At 40.4% G+C, this 13,659-nt stretch overlaps 3 protein-coding genes across 4 annotated transcripts in view; 2 read left to right on the top strand and 1 right to left on the bottom strand.

Annotated features, from left to right (window-relative positions):
* The window catches only part of spega (striated muscle enriched protein kinase a), a 109,296-nt gene extending 98,637 nt beyond the window's left edge, over positions 1–10,659 (top strand). Inside the window, 13 exon segments of the mRNA XM_077199732.1 lie at positions 2–1,075; positions 1,078–1,266; positions 1,463–1,567; positions 1,670–1,786; positions 5,996–6,118; positions 6,241–6,323; positions 6,325–6,406; positions 6,594–7,135; positions 7,246–7,484; positions 7,593–7,816; positions 7,925–8,000; positions 8,128–8,277; positions 9,409–10,659. Coding sequence (XP_077055847.1) covers positions 2–1,075; positions 1,078–1,266; positions 1,463–1,567; positions 1,670–1,786; positions 5,996–6,118; positions 6,241–6,323; positions 6,325–6,406; positions 6,594–7,135; positions 7,246–7,484; positions 7,593–7,816; positions 7,925–8,000; positions 8,128–8,277; positions 9,409–9,670 — 3,266 coding nt within the window. The 3' untranslated portion in view covers positions 9,671–10,659.
* Positions 1–13,659, top strand: part of cidec (cell death inducing DFFA like effector c) — a 389,787-nt gene that overhangs the window by 138,978 nt on the left and 237,150 nt on the right. The window lies entirely within an intron of this gene.
* obsl1a (obscurin like cytoskeletal adaptor 1a) overlaps positions 10,868–13,659 on the bottom strand; it is a 101,876-nt gene continuing 99,084 nt past the window's right edge. For both annotated transcript variants that reach the window (XM_077199177.1, XM_077199178.1), the window contains 2 exons: positions 12,756–13,022; positions 10,868–11,484 (listed from right to left, as the gene is read on the bottom strand). In XM_077199177.1, the coding sequence (XP_077055292.1) occupies positions 11,213–11,484; positions 12,756–13,022 (539 nt within the window). In that variant the 3' untranslated portion in view covers positions 10,868–11,212. The remainder of the gene's footprint in view (positions 11,485–12,755; positions 13,023–13,659) is intronic.

Genomic DNA, 13,659 nt, shown 5'->3' with positions numbered 1-13,659 from the left:
GGTCTTATGAGGCAGAGGTTGCTAAGAGGGGGCACTGTTGACAAGAATATGAGTGGTCTTCGTGGCTCCCTGTTTGAGACACTGAGTGTTGATGATGACAGGCGAACTGCCTCTTTGGATCGTAACTTCAGACATGCCAGGTTGAGTGCTTCAGGAGTTTCTCAGGCATTCTTCACTGACAGTCCCGGGGAATCAAAAGCTGTATCCAGTGTGAATAGTGTGAAAGGAAAGATTAATAGAAGTACTAAATCTTCTCTTGATATACTTCCACATGACATATCCACAAATTATTCAAGTAAAGTGCAGGTAAATGGCAAACAGGCATCCTCTCTCTCAGTGTTACCCACCCCTATCTTGAAAATCTCACAGTCAGATACTCAACCTACCACTGGACATCCAGTTGTTTTTGCTACTGCTTCGTCTGCATCCCAGCCGACTCTTAGAACGGATATCAAAGATATTGATTCAGAGGAACTATTTGAGGCAAGATTTAAGAAGAGGGATTCATCTTTGACACATGGCCTGAAACGTTTAACAAGGGCAAAGTCTGAAGAAAATTCGCCAGTTCTTCCACAGAGATCAAATGAAGAGGTTTATCGACCTGGCCCTGTAGGAGTCCCATTGGAGTTTGGACATAGAGGATTACAGGAAAAATCCAAGTGTGTCCAAGACCTCAGGGAGGTGGAGAAAGAATCTGGGCTTAGACTTTTTGGAAGATTCTCCTTTCTGTGTGCAAGGAGATTGCAACCCATTCATAAAAAAGGGAAAGACGAGACCTCAGATTCTGTCGCTCACAGATGACGAGTTACCTGGGCTATGGGACGTAGCAAGTCCCTAGACAAAAAAGAAGTTGAGACAGGAAGCTTTGATAACACTATGAATGCAAACAAAGCAAATCTTGTGAAAGGTAAGAAGGTTGCTGAATTGCCTGTTCTTACTGTGCGACATAAATTCAAATCTAATGTTTAAGAAATATTTGAAAGAGTGCATAGTAAGTCAAAAGACAGAAAGGACAAGGAAACTAGACCCCACGTTGATGCAGAAACTCTAAAAGAAGAGAAGCAAGATATCAAGAAAAGGAAACTAGAAATGAAGGACAAAAAACACATTTGCTCTCCTGTCATCGCCGCTCTCAGTCTGATGGACTTATTCACAACAATGTGGACATTCCTGAGAACCAGCTTTACTCGCATATTGCTACTACATCATCCAAAGAAACAGGGGGAATCTACACTTCTAGTAGTACTTCTGTAGAGTCCTTTAAGAGTATGTATTATTCAGTTTTTGCAATTTTTGTCAGTTATCCAAAACTATTCCAACACTTTTCCAAGTATGTAAGTTGTTGCTGAGTATGCTAGTTAGATAGTGTAACTTTATGAGTTAAGCTTTGGAAACTAATTTATGCAAATTATGGAGAGACATTAATTGCAATATTGCATTACAATAATTTCTTCAGTGACAGCTCCTGAAACTGACATAAGGTCTAGGTGGGACAGATGGGGTTTGTCCAGAAGTAAGAGAGACAGGACACCATCTAAATCAAGTGCATCTGCAACTCCAAAAGAAGGTGAAACAAAAATGTAATTACATTCCTTCTGCTCCTGGTATGCCAAGTGCTACAGTTTTGATCAGCAATTCCAATTAACAAATCATCCATTTTTTTTTCCAGATTTTCCTTCAATTTTCCATATTACACTAAAGGACCATGTTCTTCTTGAGGGAAATCCAGTCACCCTTAGTTGTCGACCAGCTGGTAGCCCTCAGCCTATAATAGTATGGATGAAAAGTATTTTTCATTCCCTTTCGTAGTCACTACGAGTTATGTCATGACGACAGATGGGGTTTCGCTTAGAAAGCCTATCAACTTTGAGTATTACAAAATGAGCCAATGGCAAAGAAACGCCATGGGTCTGCGGATTTTGCATAGCATAACTCCGCCCCACTTTGATTCTCTGTGAATCAGAAGCAGACTGAGGTGATCAAACATGTTCTGACCCCGTGGCCAGCTGTTGCCACCCTGCCGCCGACTCAGACGCCTAAGTCCACTCGCCGCCGAGCGCGCCCCAGGAAGGCGTCCCAGCCCGTACCAGTCCTGCAGGCAGCCGAACACCAGGCGATACGGGCAGCTCAGAGATGGGTTGCAGTTCTTTCCAGGAGGTTCTTCGCCACTCTCGTCCCCCTCTGTAGAGCAGGCCCCCGTGGAACGCTGGTCCTTCCCTGGCCTCCTCTGTCAGGATGCGGCATATGACCGTGGCCCACACTGAGACGCTCCGCCTCCCACGACTGGGCCGGTCATTCCGCCTCGCTGCCCCATAGTGGGTATGTCTGTGCGGATGGCAGTACGCACCGCTTACAAGCCTCGCCACTCTCTTCCCCCTTCGCGCCAGACCCCTGACAGAGCAGGCCCCCGTGGAACGCTGATCCTTCCCTGGCCTCCTCTGTCAGGATGTGGCATCTGACCGTGCCCCCACACCGGGACGCTCCGCCTCCCACATCTGGGCCGGTCATTCCGCCTCACTGCCCTATCATAGGTACGTTTGTGGTTCACATCACCCCCGCTGGTTCAGTTTTTGGAGCTTCCAATCTGTCCCCCTGGTTCACGAGAACCATCAGGCTCGGCTATGCGATTCAGTTCGCGCGGTCTCCTCCCCGCTTCAGGGGAGTCCGCTTCACTATGGTCGGTGTCAATGCCCCTGTTATGAGAGCGGAGGTCGCCACCCTACTGGCGAAGGGTGCAATCGAGACTGTCCCTCCAGCCGAAATGAGGTCTGGATTCTACAGCCCCTACTTCATTTTACCCAAGAAAACCGGTGGGTTACGGTCAATCCTCGACCTACCCGTCTTGAACCGATCCCGTCACAGGCTTCCGTTCAAGATGCTCACGGCCAAACGCACTTTCGAATGTGTGCGGCCACAGGATTGGTTTGCAGTGATCGTCCTGAACAGTGTTGAGTAAGTTACTCAAAAAAAGTAATCCACGACAAATTACTACTTTAAAATTGTAATTTGATTACATTTCAAAATATAAATTTTGAGCGGAATCTAGAGCGAGTGAGCAAGAGCGCGCATGCGATTCAGAAGAGACTGTGATCCAAACCGTGTAGGGCGCGCACGGCGGAGAGGAAGAGAGTGAGAGACCTTGCATGTGTGTGCGTGTGTGCCTCATGAAGCGCGTTCTCCGGTAATTCATTAAAGCGCATAATCATTAACTGACGCAGCCGGCCAAACGTGATTAGAAATGCATTTTACTAAATACTTTTTTCTTAACAAAACATTTGTAACGCAAGTAACTTAATTTTATTGACATCAGTAACTGTAATCACATTACATAAATACTAAGTACTATGGTATTTCTCCCATTCGGGCTAGCCCTGTCTCCTCGTGTCTTCACGAAGGTCGTCGAGGTAGCCCTTGTTCCGCTACGGCAACACGGCCGCATCCTGAACTATCTTGACGACTGGCTGATCCTAGCTCACTCTCGAGACCAGGTTTGCGAACACAGGGATCTTGTGCTCCGGCACCTAGCCCGTATGGGCCTTCGGGTCAACTGGGAGAAGAGCAAATCATATTGGTCATATTGGTTGCGCCGCATTGGCCCACCAGGACCTTCTTTCTCTGAGGCGGGGCACCCTATGGCACCTCGTCACGATCTTTGGGACTTTTGAGGTTTGAGTACCCTACCACCAGCTCCACTAGAACATCGTCCACGAGACATGTCTGTGTGTTGAAGTGGAACATCTTCTTCAACTGGTGCTCTTCTCACCAAGAAGACCCCAGAAAATGCCCAATCAGTGTCGTGCTTTCCTTCCTGCAAGATGGGTTGGAGCGAAGGCTGTCTCACTCCACCCTGAAAGTGTATGTTGCCGCTATCGCCGTACATCACGACACAGTCGAAGATAAGTCCGTGGGAAAGCATGACCTGATCATCACGTTCCTGAGAGAAGTGAGGAGACTCAATCCTCCTCGACCTACTCTTGTTCCCTCTCGGGACCTCTCAGGGGTTTAAAATGCCCTGCAGAGTGCTCCCTTTTTGCCTCTGCAATCAGTGGAGCTTAAGTTTCTGTCAATTAAGACAGCGCTCCTGGTTGCATTGGCCTCTATTAAGAGGGTAGGGGACTTGCATGCATTTTCTGTTGATGAAGCATGCCTGGAATTCGGGCCGGCCTGTTCTCACGTGATCCTGAGACCTTGGCCTGGATGTGTGCCCAAGGTTCCCACCACTCCCTTTCAAGATCAGTTGATGTACCTACAAGCGCTGCACCTGGAGGAGGCAGACCCAACCTTGGCACTGCTCTGTCCAGTACGTAGATAGAACGCAGTGTTTCAGGACCTCAGACCAGCTCTTTGTCTGTTATGGTGGGAAGCTGAAGGGAAAGGCTCTCTTGAAGCACAGCATTGCTTCCTCTTGGGCTCTAGTGCATGCCCAAGAGGAACAGACATCTGCACAGCTGCAGGCTTGGCAACACCCAACACAATTGCCAGATTCTACCACATCCGAGTGCATCCAGTGTCCTCTCATGTACTCGCTTCAACCAGCTGGTACTAGGATCTGCTCAGGTGTATTCGTGTATTCAATCTCCACGGACTGGATACATGCGATAGTTCCTCAGGTGAGCTTCCCCGACAAGCCTCCATCACTGCTGACGTCAACGCCAGAATCTATGCCTACGGCAGCTTTCGCATTAGCTAGGTGCCTCCATGTGCAGCCCCAAGTGTGTATTTCGACTGCAAGCCTCTCTGAGCATGTGTCTTTCCCTTGGCAAGCCACCTTGCCACCCCTGGGGTTGAAGCTTTCCACCCTGTGGGCTGGACACCCCAGTGTCAAATGTGTATTCTTAAGTACATTTAAGAATTCAAAAGCTGTATATTGTGTATATAATATTATATTGTGTATATTGTGTATTCAAAAGCTTCTTTCCACAGCAATATTAGAGCCCGTTCTCATCCTTTGGCGGCATATGTGACGCCATATGACAAAACGGCGAAATACTACGCACATGGCACCCTTTAGCGTGAATATAACACACGAACCCAAGGCGTCATAAAGTTGACTGGCATCCTTTAGCGTGAATATGAGACGCAGACCCTACCCCACACCTAAACCTACCCATCACAGTGCGTGTTATATTGACGATAAAGGGTGCCATGTGCGTAGTATTTCGCCGTTTTGTCATATGGCGTCACATATGACGCCAAAGGATGAGAATGCGTTAAATATTACTGTTATTACCAGACATGTTAAATATCACTGTAGTAATATGTCTGTATTATATAACATATGTTGCCTTGGTAAAAAAAAGTTAATTAACTTTAACATTGAGTGATAATATTTCAAAATGCTTTCCATCATTTTGACAGGCCACAAATATTGAATTTACCTGCTTTAGAAACATTCCAGTGAACACTGTTAATAGGGATTAGAAGTGAAAAGAGGAGACATTTACATTTTAAAGTATCCGTGTGAAAACAAACTTGGAAAGAGATATGAGGATTTGGGGAGAAAAAAATTGAGATTAAGAGCATTCTACTGAATTATTCTTGGGATATATATTGTAAATTAAATAATGAGAGCAGAACACAAGTGCGCAGTATGTTGTTCATATTGTTACATAAAATACAAAATAAAGAAATAATCAGGAGGAAAAGAATTCAGCGAATGAAAAGAGCTCTTCCCATGGATATTCTTGTGATATCATGTCACATTAAAATACCAAGCGTTACATTATTCTTCTGATGTCTAAAAAATAAAACAAAGGAGAATTGACATATTATTCAATCAAATTGACAGATAGGGATTATTTGTAGCACAACCTTTTTTTGAGTGGAAGTTTTCCAAACCGGAAGTGCCTCCCATAATTAAAAATGCAATAAGCTTGTCAGGAATAAGGTGTATAGCATTAATGCCAAACAGATGTTAAGGTGTTTTCACATTTTGTTCATTATTCATTGCTTGAGTTATTTTATTTACCATATATTGTTTATATCACATTTTAAGGTGTTCCAAAACCGCCAGGAACCCCAGAGATTCCACAGATATACAATAACACTGCTCTGATGCAATGGAAACCATCAGACACCAAAGTTCCTTGCTCATACATACTTGAAAGAAGATCTGATGGTAGGGAATGGCTAATACATCTTGCATATACTGATTTATTATGTTTCATAATAGTATGGATATTATTATATCTTTGTCATCTATTGTGTGCAGTGATTTAAATGTTCACGTTTTATCTGTAGGGTATGATAAGTGGTGGACTGAAGCCACAGGAGTGACTGATTGTTTCTACAATTCTTCTAAACTTCCATCTGGATCTACCATTCCGATTCCGTGTGGCATGTGTAAATAAAGCTGGCCAAGGTCCATACAGTAATGTATCAGAGGGAGTAAGCATTAACAATGAAGGTACTGAGCATACAGTTCAGTTGAACTTAATTACTTAGCCTTAAAACTCATTATTGTTCTGTTGGTAATATAAGCTTTTATTACACGACATTTTATTATTTTAATTAAATGGTTAATGTCATTTCATTTTTATTTTCTGGATTAGGAAAATAAATGTATGTGTATATCAATCCTACCTGTTTTGCAGTGGCACCACTCCATAAGCCTGCTGAAATGAAGACTCACCCATCTTACCCTGTTGTGACCACTGCTGTGACAACATCTGCTTTTACATTAGCACAGCCAAGTGTGTTTAGTCAGTCTATTAGTCATATTATTGCACAGTCTGGTGAAGTTACAAATACATCCTCAGAAGTCCCTGTTTCTCACTCCTGCCCAAAGACGTCCATGCCTCCTTTTGTTCTCCCCAAGCCAACGAGCACTTTCAACATAATTCCCCCTGTTACGCAAGCCCAGACTGTATCTCCAAGGTCATGTACAGCTCTTACCTCAATAGGCAGATCAATTTCCCTTGTCCCAACATATATTCCAGCCACTTCCTCAGTTACTCCCACCCTTGTCTCTCCCCATGTAATTCTGGTCAGCAGTATCAGTCCAATAGGAGAAGGAGCAAGCTCACCCACACCAGAGACACCTACAGGACGAGTGGTATCCTGCACAAAAACTGAGACCACTTTGAGGCAAGGAGTTCCTCAGAAGCCGTACAGCTTTTTGGATGAGAAAGCCAGGTGAGAATATAAAATTACTTGTCCCTTTATTTATACAAATAATTCTCTATCTATTTATACAGTTTACAAATCTGCAAGCACTTTCATGAAACACATTTGTTTTTTGATTTCGGTCATTTTGGAGTGATACAAGATTGCAGAGAAAATACAACGGGGAAGATGTTCATAGCAAAGATAATTCCCTATGAACATCAGACTAAGCAAACTGTCATAAAGGAGTATGAGACCCTGAAGTCCCTTCATTGTGAAAGAACCATGGCCCTACATGAAGCCTATTTCACACCTCGCTACCTTATACTCATAACAGAGTACTGTCCAGGCAAAGAGATCCTGTACAGTCTCATTGACAGGTGTGTATGAGCCTTTCGGACTGTCAATTTTTAATAGATTGTTTTATTTTAAATAGGATGTGAAAATGAAGTTCAGTGTCTTCAGATGGGTCTTGGTTTCTCTTCCAGATTCTTTTACTCTGAAGATGATGTAGTGGGTTTCATTGTCCAGATTCTTCAGGTTTTAGAATATCTCCACAACTGCCGGATTCTTCACCTGGACATTAAGCCAGACAATATCATGGTCACCAACCTCAATGTGATTAAAATCATAGATTTTGGCAGTGCTCAAAGGTTTAACCCTCTCTCACTTCAACAATACAGCAGATATCTTGGGACTCTGGAGTACATGGGTATGCACATTGTGCAATTCTTACCATGTAATGTTTCTCTACATAAGGATTTAAAATACATATCCATGTCTTCTTGACATTAATGACATGTTTTCTGCCTTCTTCAAGCTCCAGAAATACTGAAAGGAGATCTAGTAGGACCCCCAGCAGACATTTGGAGCTTGGGAGTAATTGCCTATATTATGTAAGTCATTTATAAAGGAATTAACCAATCAGCCAACTTTACTATTACATGATGGTGTATTTCTGAGATAGACAGCTTATCAAACTAGAAAAATGGTGTTTATTTTAAGTCACTTTGTTTACTGTAGGCTCAGTGGTAGACATCCTTTCCAAGACAAAGACCCAAAAGTGACAGAGAACAAAATTCATGCAGCAAAGTTTGAGTCATCTAAGCTCTACCCAAAGGTATCCCAAAGTGCCTCCACGTTTTTAAAGAAGATAATAAATGGCTATCAATGGTAAGTATCAAGTACACAGCTGGGAGCCAGTTGCAACTTAAGTTAAAACCACCCTTTAGTGAAAGAGTTTTCAGACTGTTCCTGGAGCCTCCACAGCATTACACTTTTTAGATCAGGGGTACTCAACCAGCAGTCAAAGTTTTCAGGATGACTGGAATCTTCCAGGCTGGTGTGTTGGGGCCGGGCTAAACTTAGTAGGAAGTTGGCCCTCCGGGAGCAGGATTGGACACCCCTGTTATTTAAGGAAATATCAACCTCCATGGCCCTACCATTGGAGAAAGCACAACTTGGTTCATGTGTGCCTCAAAAAAAAATCTCATTATAGCCTTGATGACATTGAGTCCCCCTTTTTTCAATCACTGTTTATGTATACCATAGACATGAATGACTAATTCCGTAAACGGAATTGTCACATTCTGTTTCATTTTAATTTTCATGGATTTTAAGTTTGCATTTGTTATTTACTGTGTTTACTTTCTTCTAATGCCGAAAGCTTCAGAATTCAATTTCTGGTTTCTAAGTAGGTTTTCATTGGTGTCATTAGTTTATTTACACTGTATTTTGGTGTCATACACAGATCGGTCTTCACAGCGCCACTTCAAGTCGAACACATTTTAGATCTGCAGTGGTCAGGTGGTATAGCAGCCACGTGGTAAAAGACGTAGCTCTCAGAAATGTTTCTTCCTTCCCTCACTTGTTTGGATTACTTATTTTTGTTTAGTAAATATCATGCTGTATTTTAGACCCGCTACATCTAACCGTCTCCCTTCATCATTATCTTCAACCATCCATGACAGGGTTTGTGGCAAAATTGTCCATGACATCTGTTACAAAACGTTTTAGCTGTAAACTTCAAATATAGCTCAGTCCAAAAATAAAAAAAATGTAATGGTAAACATGTTGAAGATTGAAGGCTGTCAGTTCATTATAGGAATAAGTCGTTTTCTCACAAAAGCAGTTTATTCAGCATACTAAAGTCTTTTTTTTATTTTTTTATTGAACAATTATATAGTAGATATAATGTGAAAGACACAGTATTTTGTTTTATACTTCCCAAAGATATGAAGAGTAATGAGGGCAACCATGAAATATCCCAATAATTTTTACTGATTTTATGGACTTTTTCCCTAGGTGCCAACCCACCATCAAGGACTGCTTCAAACATTCATGGCTTCATGACTCATATTTAAAGAAACTGCGTCGACAGACCTTGACTTTCACTACCACACAGCTCAAAGAATTCCTCTGGGAGCACCAGCGCAGATGTGCAGAGTCAGCTACTAAACACAAGGTCCTTCTCAGAGTTTACCAGAGTGGGCCTTCATCATCAGCCTCATCTACCAATCCTAGCTCACCAAGCACACCTATCAGAGAAGAAAAACAACGACTTTGAACAGTATTAGTAAATTAATTCTTTCACCGCTGGTAAATGTCTGGAAATTCTATCCATGAGCTTTCTCAATGACAAATAATATGAGTTGAAGAACAAACTGTACTCTATCTCAAGGAAAAAAAGAGTAAAAAAAAACAGACTACATGTTAAGGGTGATAATAGGAATGTTGGTTGATAGCTGATCGACAAGTAACAGTTGTATTAAGGTGACGGACATTACATAAAGAGCAATACTGGATTAAATCAACTTTGGATCAGTGATTGAACCAGAATGATTTTTTATATATATAATATCATTATCATTTAGTATTTATGTAGGTTGCAATTGGTGATGCATCCATTTAAACTTGAATTGAGTATAATTTTAAGAATTGCAGAAGCAAGTAATAAGAGCTGTCCATGTAGAAGAATACAGTAATACTGTTTTCTACATTTACTGGGAAGATATTTTCTTTTGAGGATTATTTTAATGCAGTTGTCTGCAGTGTAAAATGCTAATTTGTCAATGTTTTAAATATATAGAGTGTCAGCAAAAATTATGCTCTGGTGTTCCAAGATGTTTCAAAGTGTATTAATGAAAGCTGTTACTGTAAATCTTAGATGTTTACATTTGATTTTATATTTCAAACTTTGTATATCACGGTGTTTGGCATGTCTTTCGATACATTCAATTTCAGTATTTACATTTTTGCTGTTTCGCTTTTGCTGTTTTCGTAAAAAAATAAAATAATAGTATGGATACTATGATAAGAGGTATAAGGTGTAGATTTCCATATTTTTTGTCCACTTTTTATGGAAGTACTCTTTCAACAGAATTAAAAATAAATCAGGTTAATTGAAGACATAAAATAGACATTTCATAACAGATGGGTATCTTCTGACTTACAGCAGCATCGTTAGCACGTCGGTATGGTTGCATATGCTATAAGCTTTGATATCAGTGCTGTTTTGATTTAAATAAATCCAGAAAAGGTTACATTTTAAACAAACATTTCAGTTTTTTGCGTCTACAAAACATAACCTTTTGTCATTTCTGTCATTTTATTCTGTAAAATATTAAAAATTGTAAATACTATAAAAAGTTTTCCATCCATATTCCATCCATCACATACGTTCTCCTCTTTATCAGCATTTATGAGAGAGTTGTTACATTTATAAATTATTGTGTGGTTCTACTACAAAATAAAGAGGCATAAAGAGGAAATCCTCAGGTTTTAATCCATGTGCATCGTCATATACTTTCAATGTCCACATTGAGTTTACAATGACACTTGCTTCCTATCACATTCTGTTCTGACTCCATACAGACAACCATCAGGTTTAAATTATGACTTTTCTCTCTCAAATATCAACCCCTTTCAGGAGTAAATGTAGGCTATATCTCTTTCAATATCACCGTTTCACTTTTTTAACTTTGAGGTAAACAGGTTAAAAGATCTAAGAGCATTACTTTAATTTGCTTGATATAATCACACATCCATTTATATATACTACTTCCCTCTCTTTTATACTGTCCTCATGTACGTGACCTTCGATAATTCACTAAAGCACTGTCAATTTGGCACTAGTTTTGGCTTTCCCTGTGGTAAACTTGACTGTCCCACTCATTTCAGAGCTGGTGCTTTTGAGTGTCAGTTTCTGGACAGTCCCTTGGTTCTCCATTCGAATAATGGGCCCAGACTGCAGGGTCTCCCCATTTAATGTCCAGATAGGAGGCTTGATGAGGGTCACGGACACTTCACACTGGAAGCAAGCTGTTTCAGGAGCTCTCACTTCCACATCCTCTATATCCTTCACCACTAGGATAGACTGGGCTATGAAGTCAAAAAGCAGACAGTTTAAACTATGACCTTTAAAGGGATAGTTCACCCAAAAATGAAATTATCCCATGATTTACTCACCCTCAAGTCATCCTAGGTGTGAATGACATTCTTCTTTCAGACGAATACAATCGGAGTTATATTAAAAAATGATCTGACTCTTCCAATCTTTATAATGGCAGTGAATATACGTTTCTGTTTGGAAGTCGATCAAAGTGCATCCATCCATGATAAAAGTAATCCACACGGCTCTGGAGTGTTAATAGAGGCCTTCTGAAGTGAAGCAATGTGTTCCAGTATGCACGCCACTGAGTGACGTCTGTACTTCCAAGTCAGAGAGCACCTGTCCATAAAAAGCTCACTATCCAATCAGAGTAGATCACTGTTAAGCCCACCCCCACGAGAGGTTTGTTTCAAAACAGCATACGAAAAACTGCGAAGCGTAAGCAAAATCTGTGGCAATAAATTCAGAATCCACGATTTGCGAAAACGAATCTTTGAAAAACATTAACAAAGAATTAAGCATATTTGAAAAGCCTGTTAAATTTGTGCGACTGAGTTCATTTTTTTTCATTTTCATTGTGTTTTTCTTCTTTTGTAATGGTATATTTTTGATAGTTTCTGAAAAAGTTACGTTCAATTTTATAAAATTACGTTCAGTTTTACAAAGTTACGTTCATTTTTTTAGAAACAAATACAATTCCATATCCTTTGCGCTTCCGCGTTCGTCATCACGTTGTGTGTCAGTTCAAGGTTCACTCTTTCGCCGTAAATCGATGCGTATGGCCGTCTGCCGGAAGCTAGTTATTTTAGTTGATAAAGTTTTAAATTTGGATATTTTTCTTACACAAACTAAGAACTTTTATTATTTTTCTTCACTTCAGAAGGCCTTTATTAACTCACCAGAGCCTTGTGGAACACTTTTATCATGGATGGATGCACTGTGATGGACTTCAAAACAGAAACGGCCATTCACTGCTATTATAAAGCTTAGAAGAGCCAGGACATTTTTTTTTAATATAACTCTGATTGTATTCGTCTGAAAGAAGAATGTCATATACACCTAGGATGGCTTGAGGGTGAGTAAATCATGGGCTACTTTTCATTTTTAGGTGAACTAATCCTTTAATGCCATGCATATATCTTTTAATTTCTCAAATCAAATCAATTTAAATATTGTCTTAATAATTTGTCCTATCTATTTAGCGTATTAAAATCATTGATACATAATAAAAATGGTAATTTTCAATCCAAACAATTCTCACCTTCAACCATCAGCTTGGCTGTGCATTTGTGCACCCCAACCTCAATACTGTAGGTTCCTTCATCCTCCAATGCCACCTGGTGGATGACAAGTTTATGGCAACAGCCTTCTTGTATTATCTCCATGTGTTCTGTGGATTCCAACTCTTCATCCCCTTTGTACCAGGTGATGTCACAATTTGGTGATGATACAGTGCATTCTAGAATCACTCTATGCTTTTCCAGTGCTGTTCGATCCCTGAGGGGACGGACAATGCTTACAGGAAGCTCTGTAAAAACAGATATAACAGGGCATAAATAATCATGTACTAATACCTGAATTAATAATTACTTCAACTTTAACTCATGATTAGTGAATATATGAACTAATCATGAACCAATGAAGAGCAACCCTTAACTACAACAGGAGTCATACTGATTCATGCATGAATAACAGTTAGTACATGTTTGATTGTTAATGCATTAATTAACGTTTAGGGGTAAACTAAATCAGTCAGTCTCCGCAAGAATAAATAAGAAGTAATTTAAATTTGAATTACACATATAATTTAATACGGCCATAATTTAAACTGTAATAACATAATCTGCTATCTGCAGCTTTGTGACAAATAATTGGAATGGCACATGATTTTTTAGCCATTAATTACACAGATCCGTCTAATCAAATGTGGAAAATAGACTAAAAACTAGCACTAATAAATTTAATTTGATCTAAACCGTTTTCTGATTTTTATAATTCATTTAGGCCTATGTTTAGTAATAGCTACTTTTCTTCCTGGAACTACAGTATGTAGGGTTTGTTTCTGGTGGGACACTCATTAGTGGCACACTCAGTGCTCGCTAGGCATGTTGGTTGTGTTCTTATGGTTCATTTTAATCTCTTCTTTGGTAAACAGAATTAATAAT

This window comes from Siphateles boraxobius, unplaced genomic scaffold (genome assembly GCF_051911475.1).
Source record: "Siphateles boraxobius isolate OS27281-9 unplaced genomic scaffold, OSU_SipBor_1 41, whole genome shotgun sequence".
Taxonomy (NCBI): Eukaryota; Metazoa; Chordata; class Actinopteri; order Cypriniformes; family Leuciscidae; genus Siphateles; species Siphateles boraxobius.
This window is presented reverse-complemented; position numbering and strand designations above follow the sequence as displayed.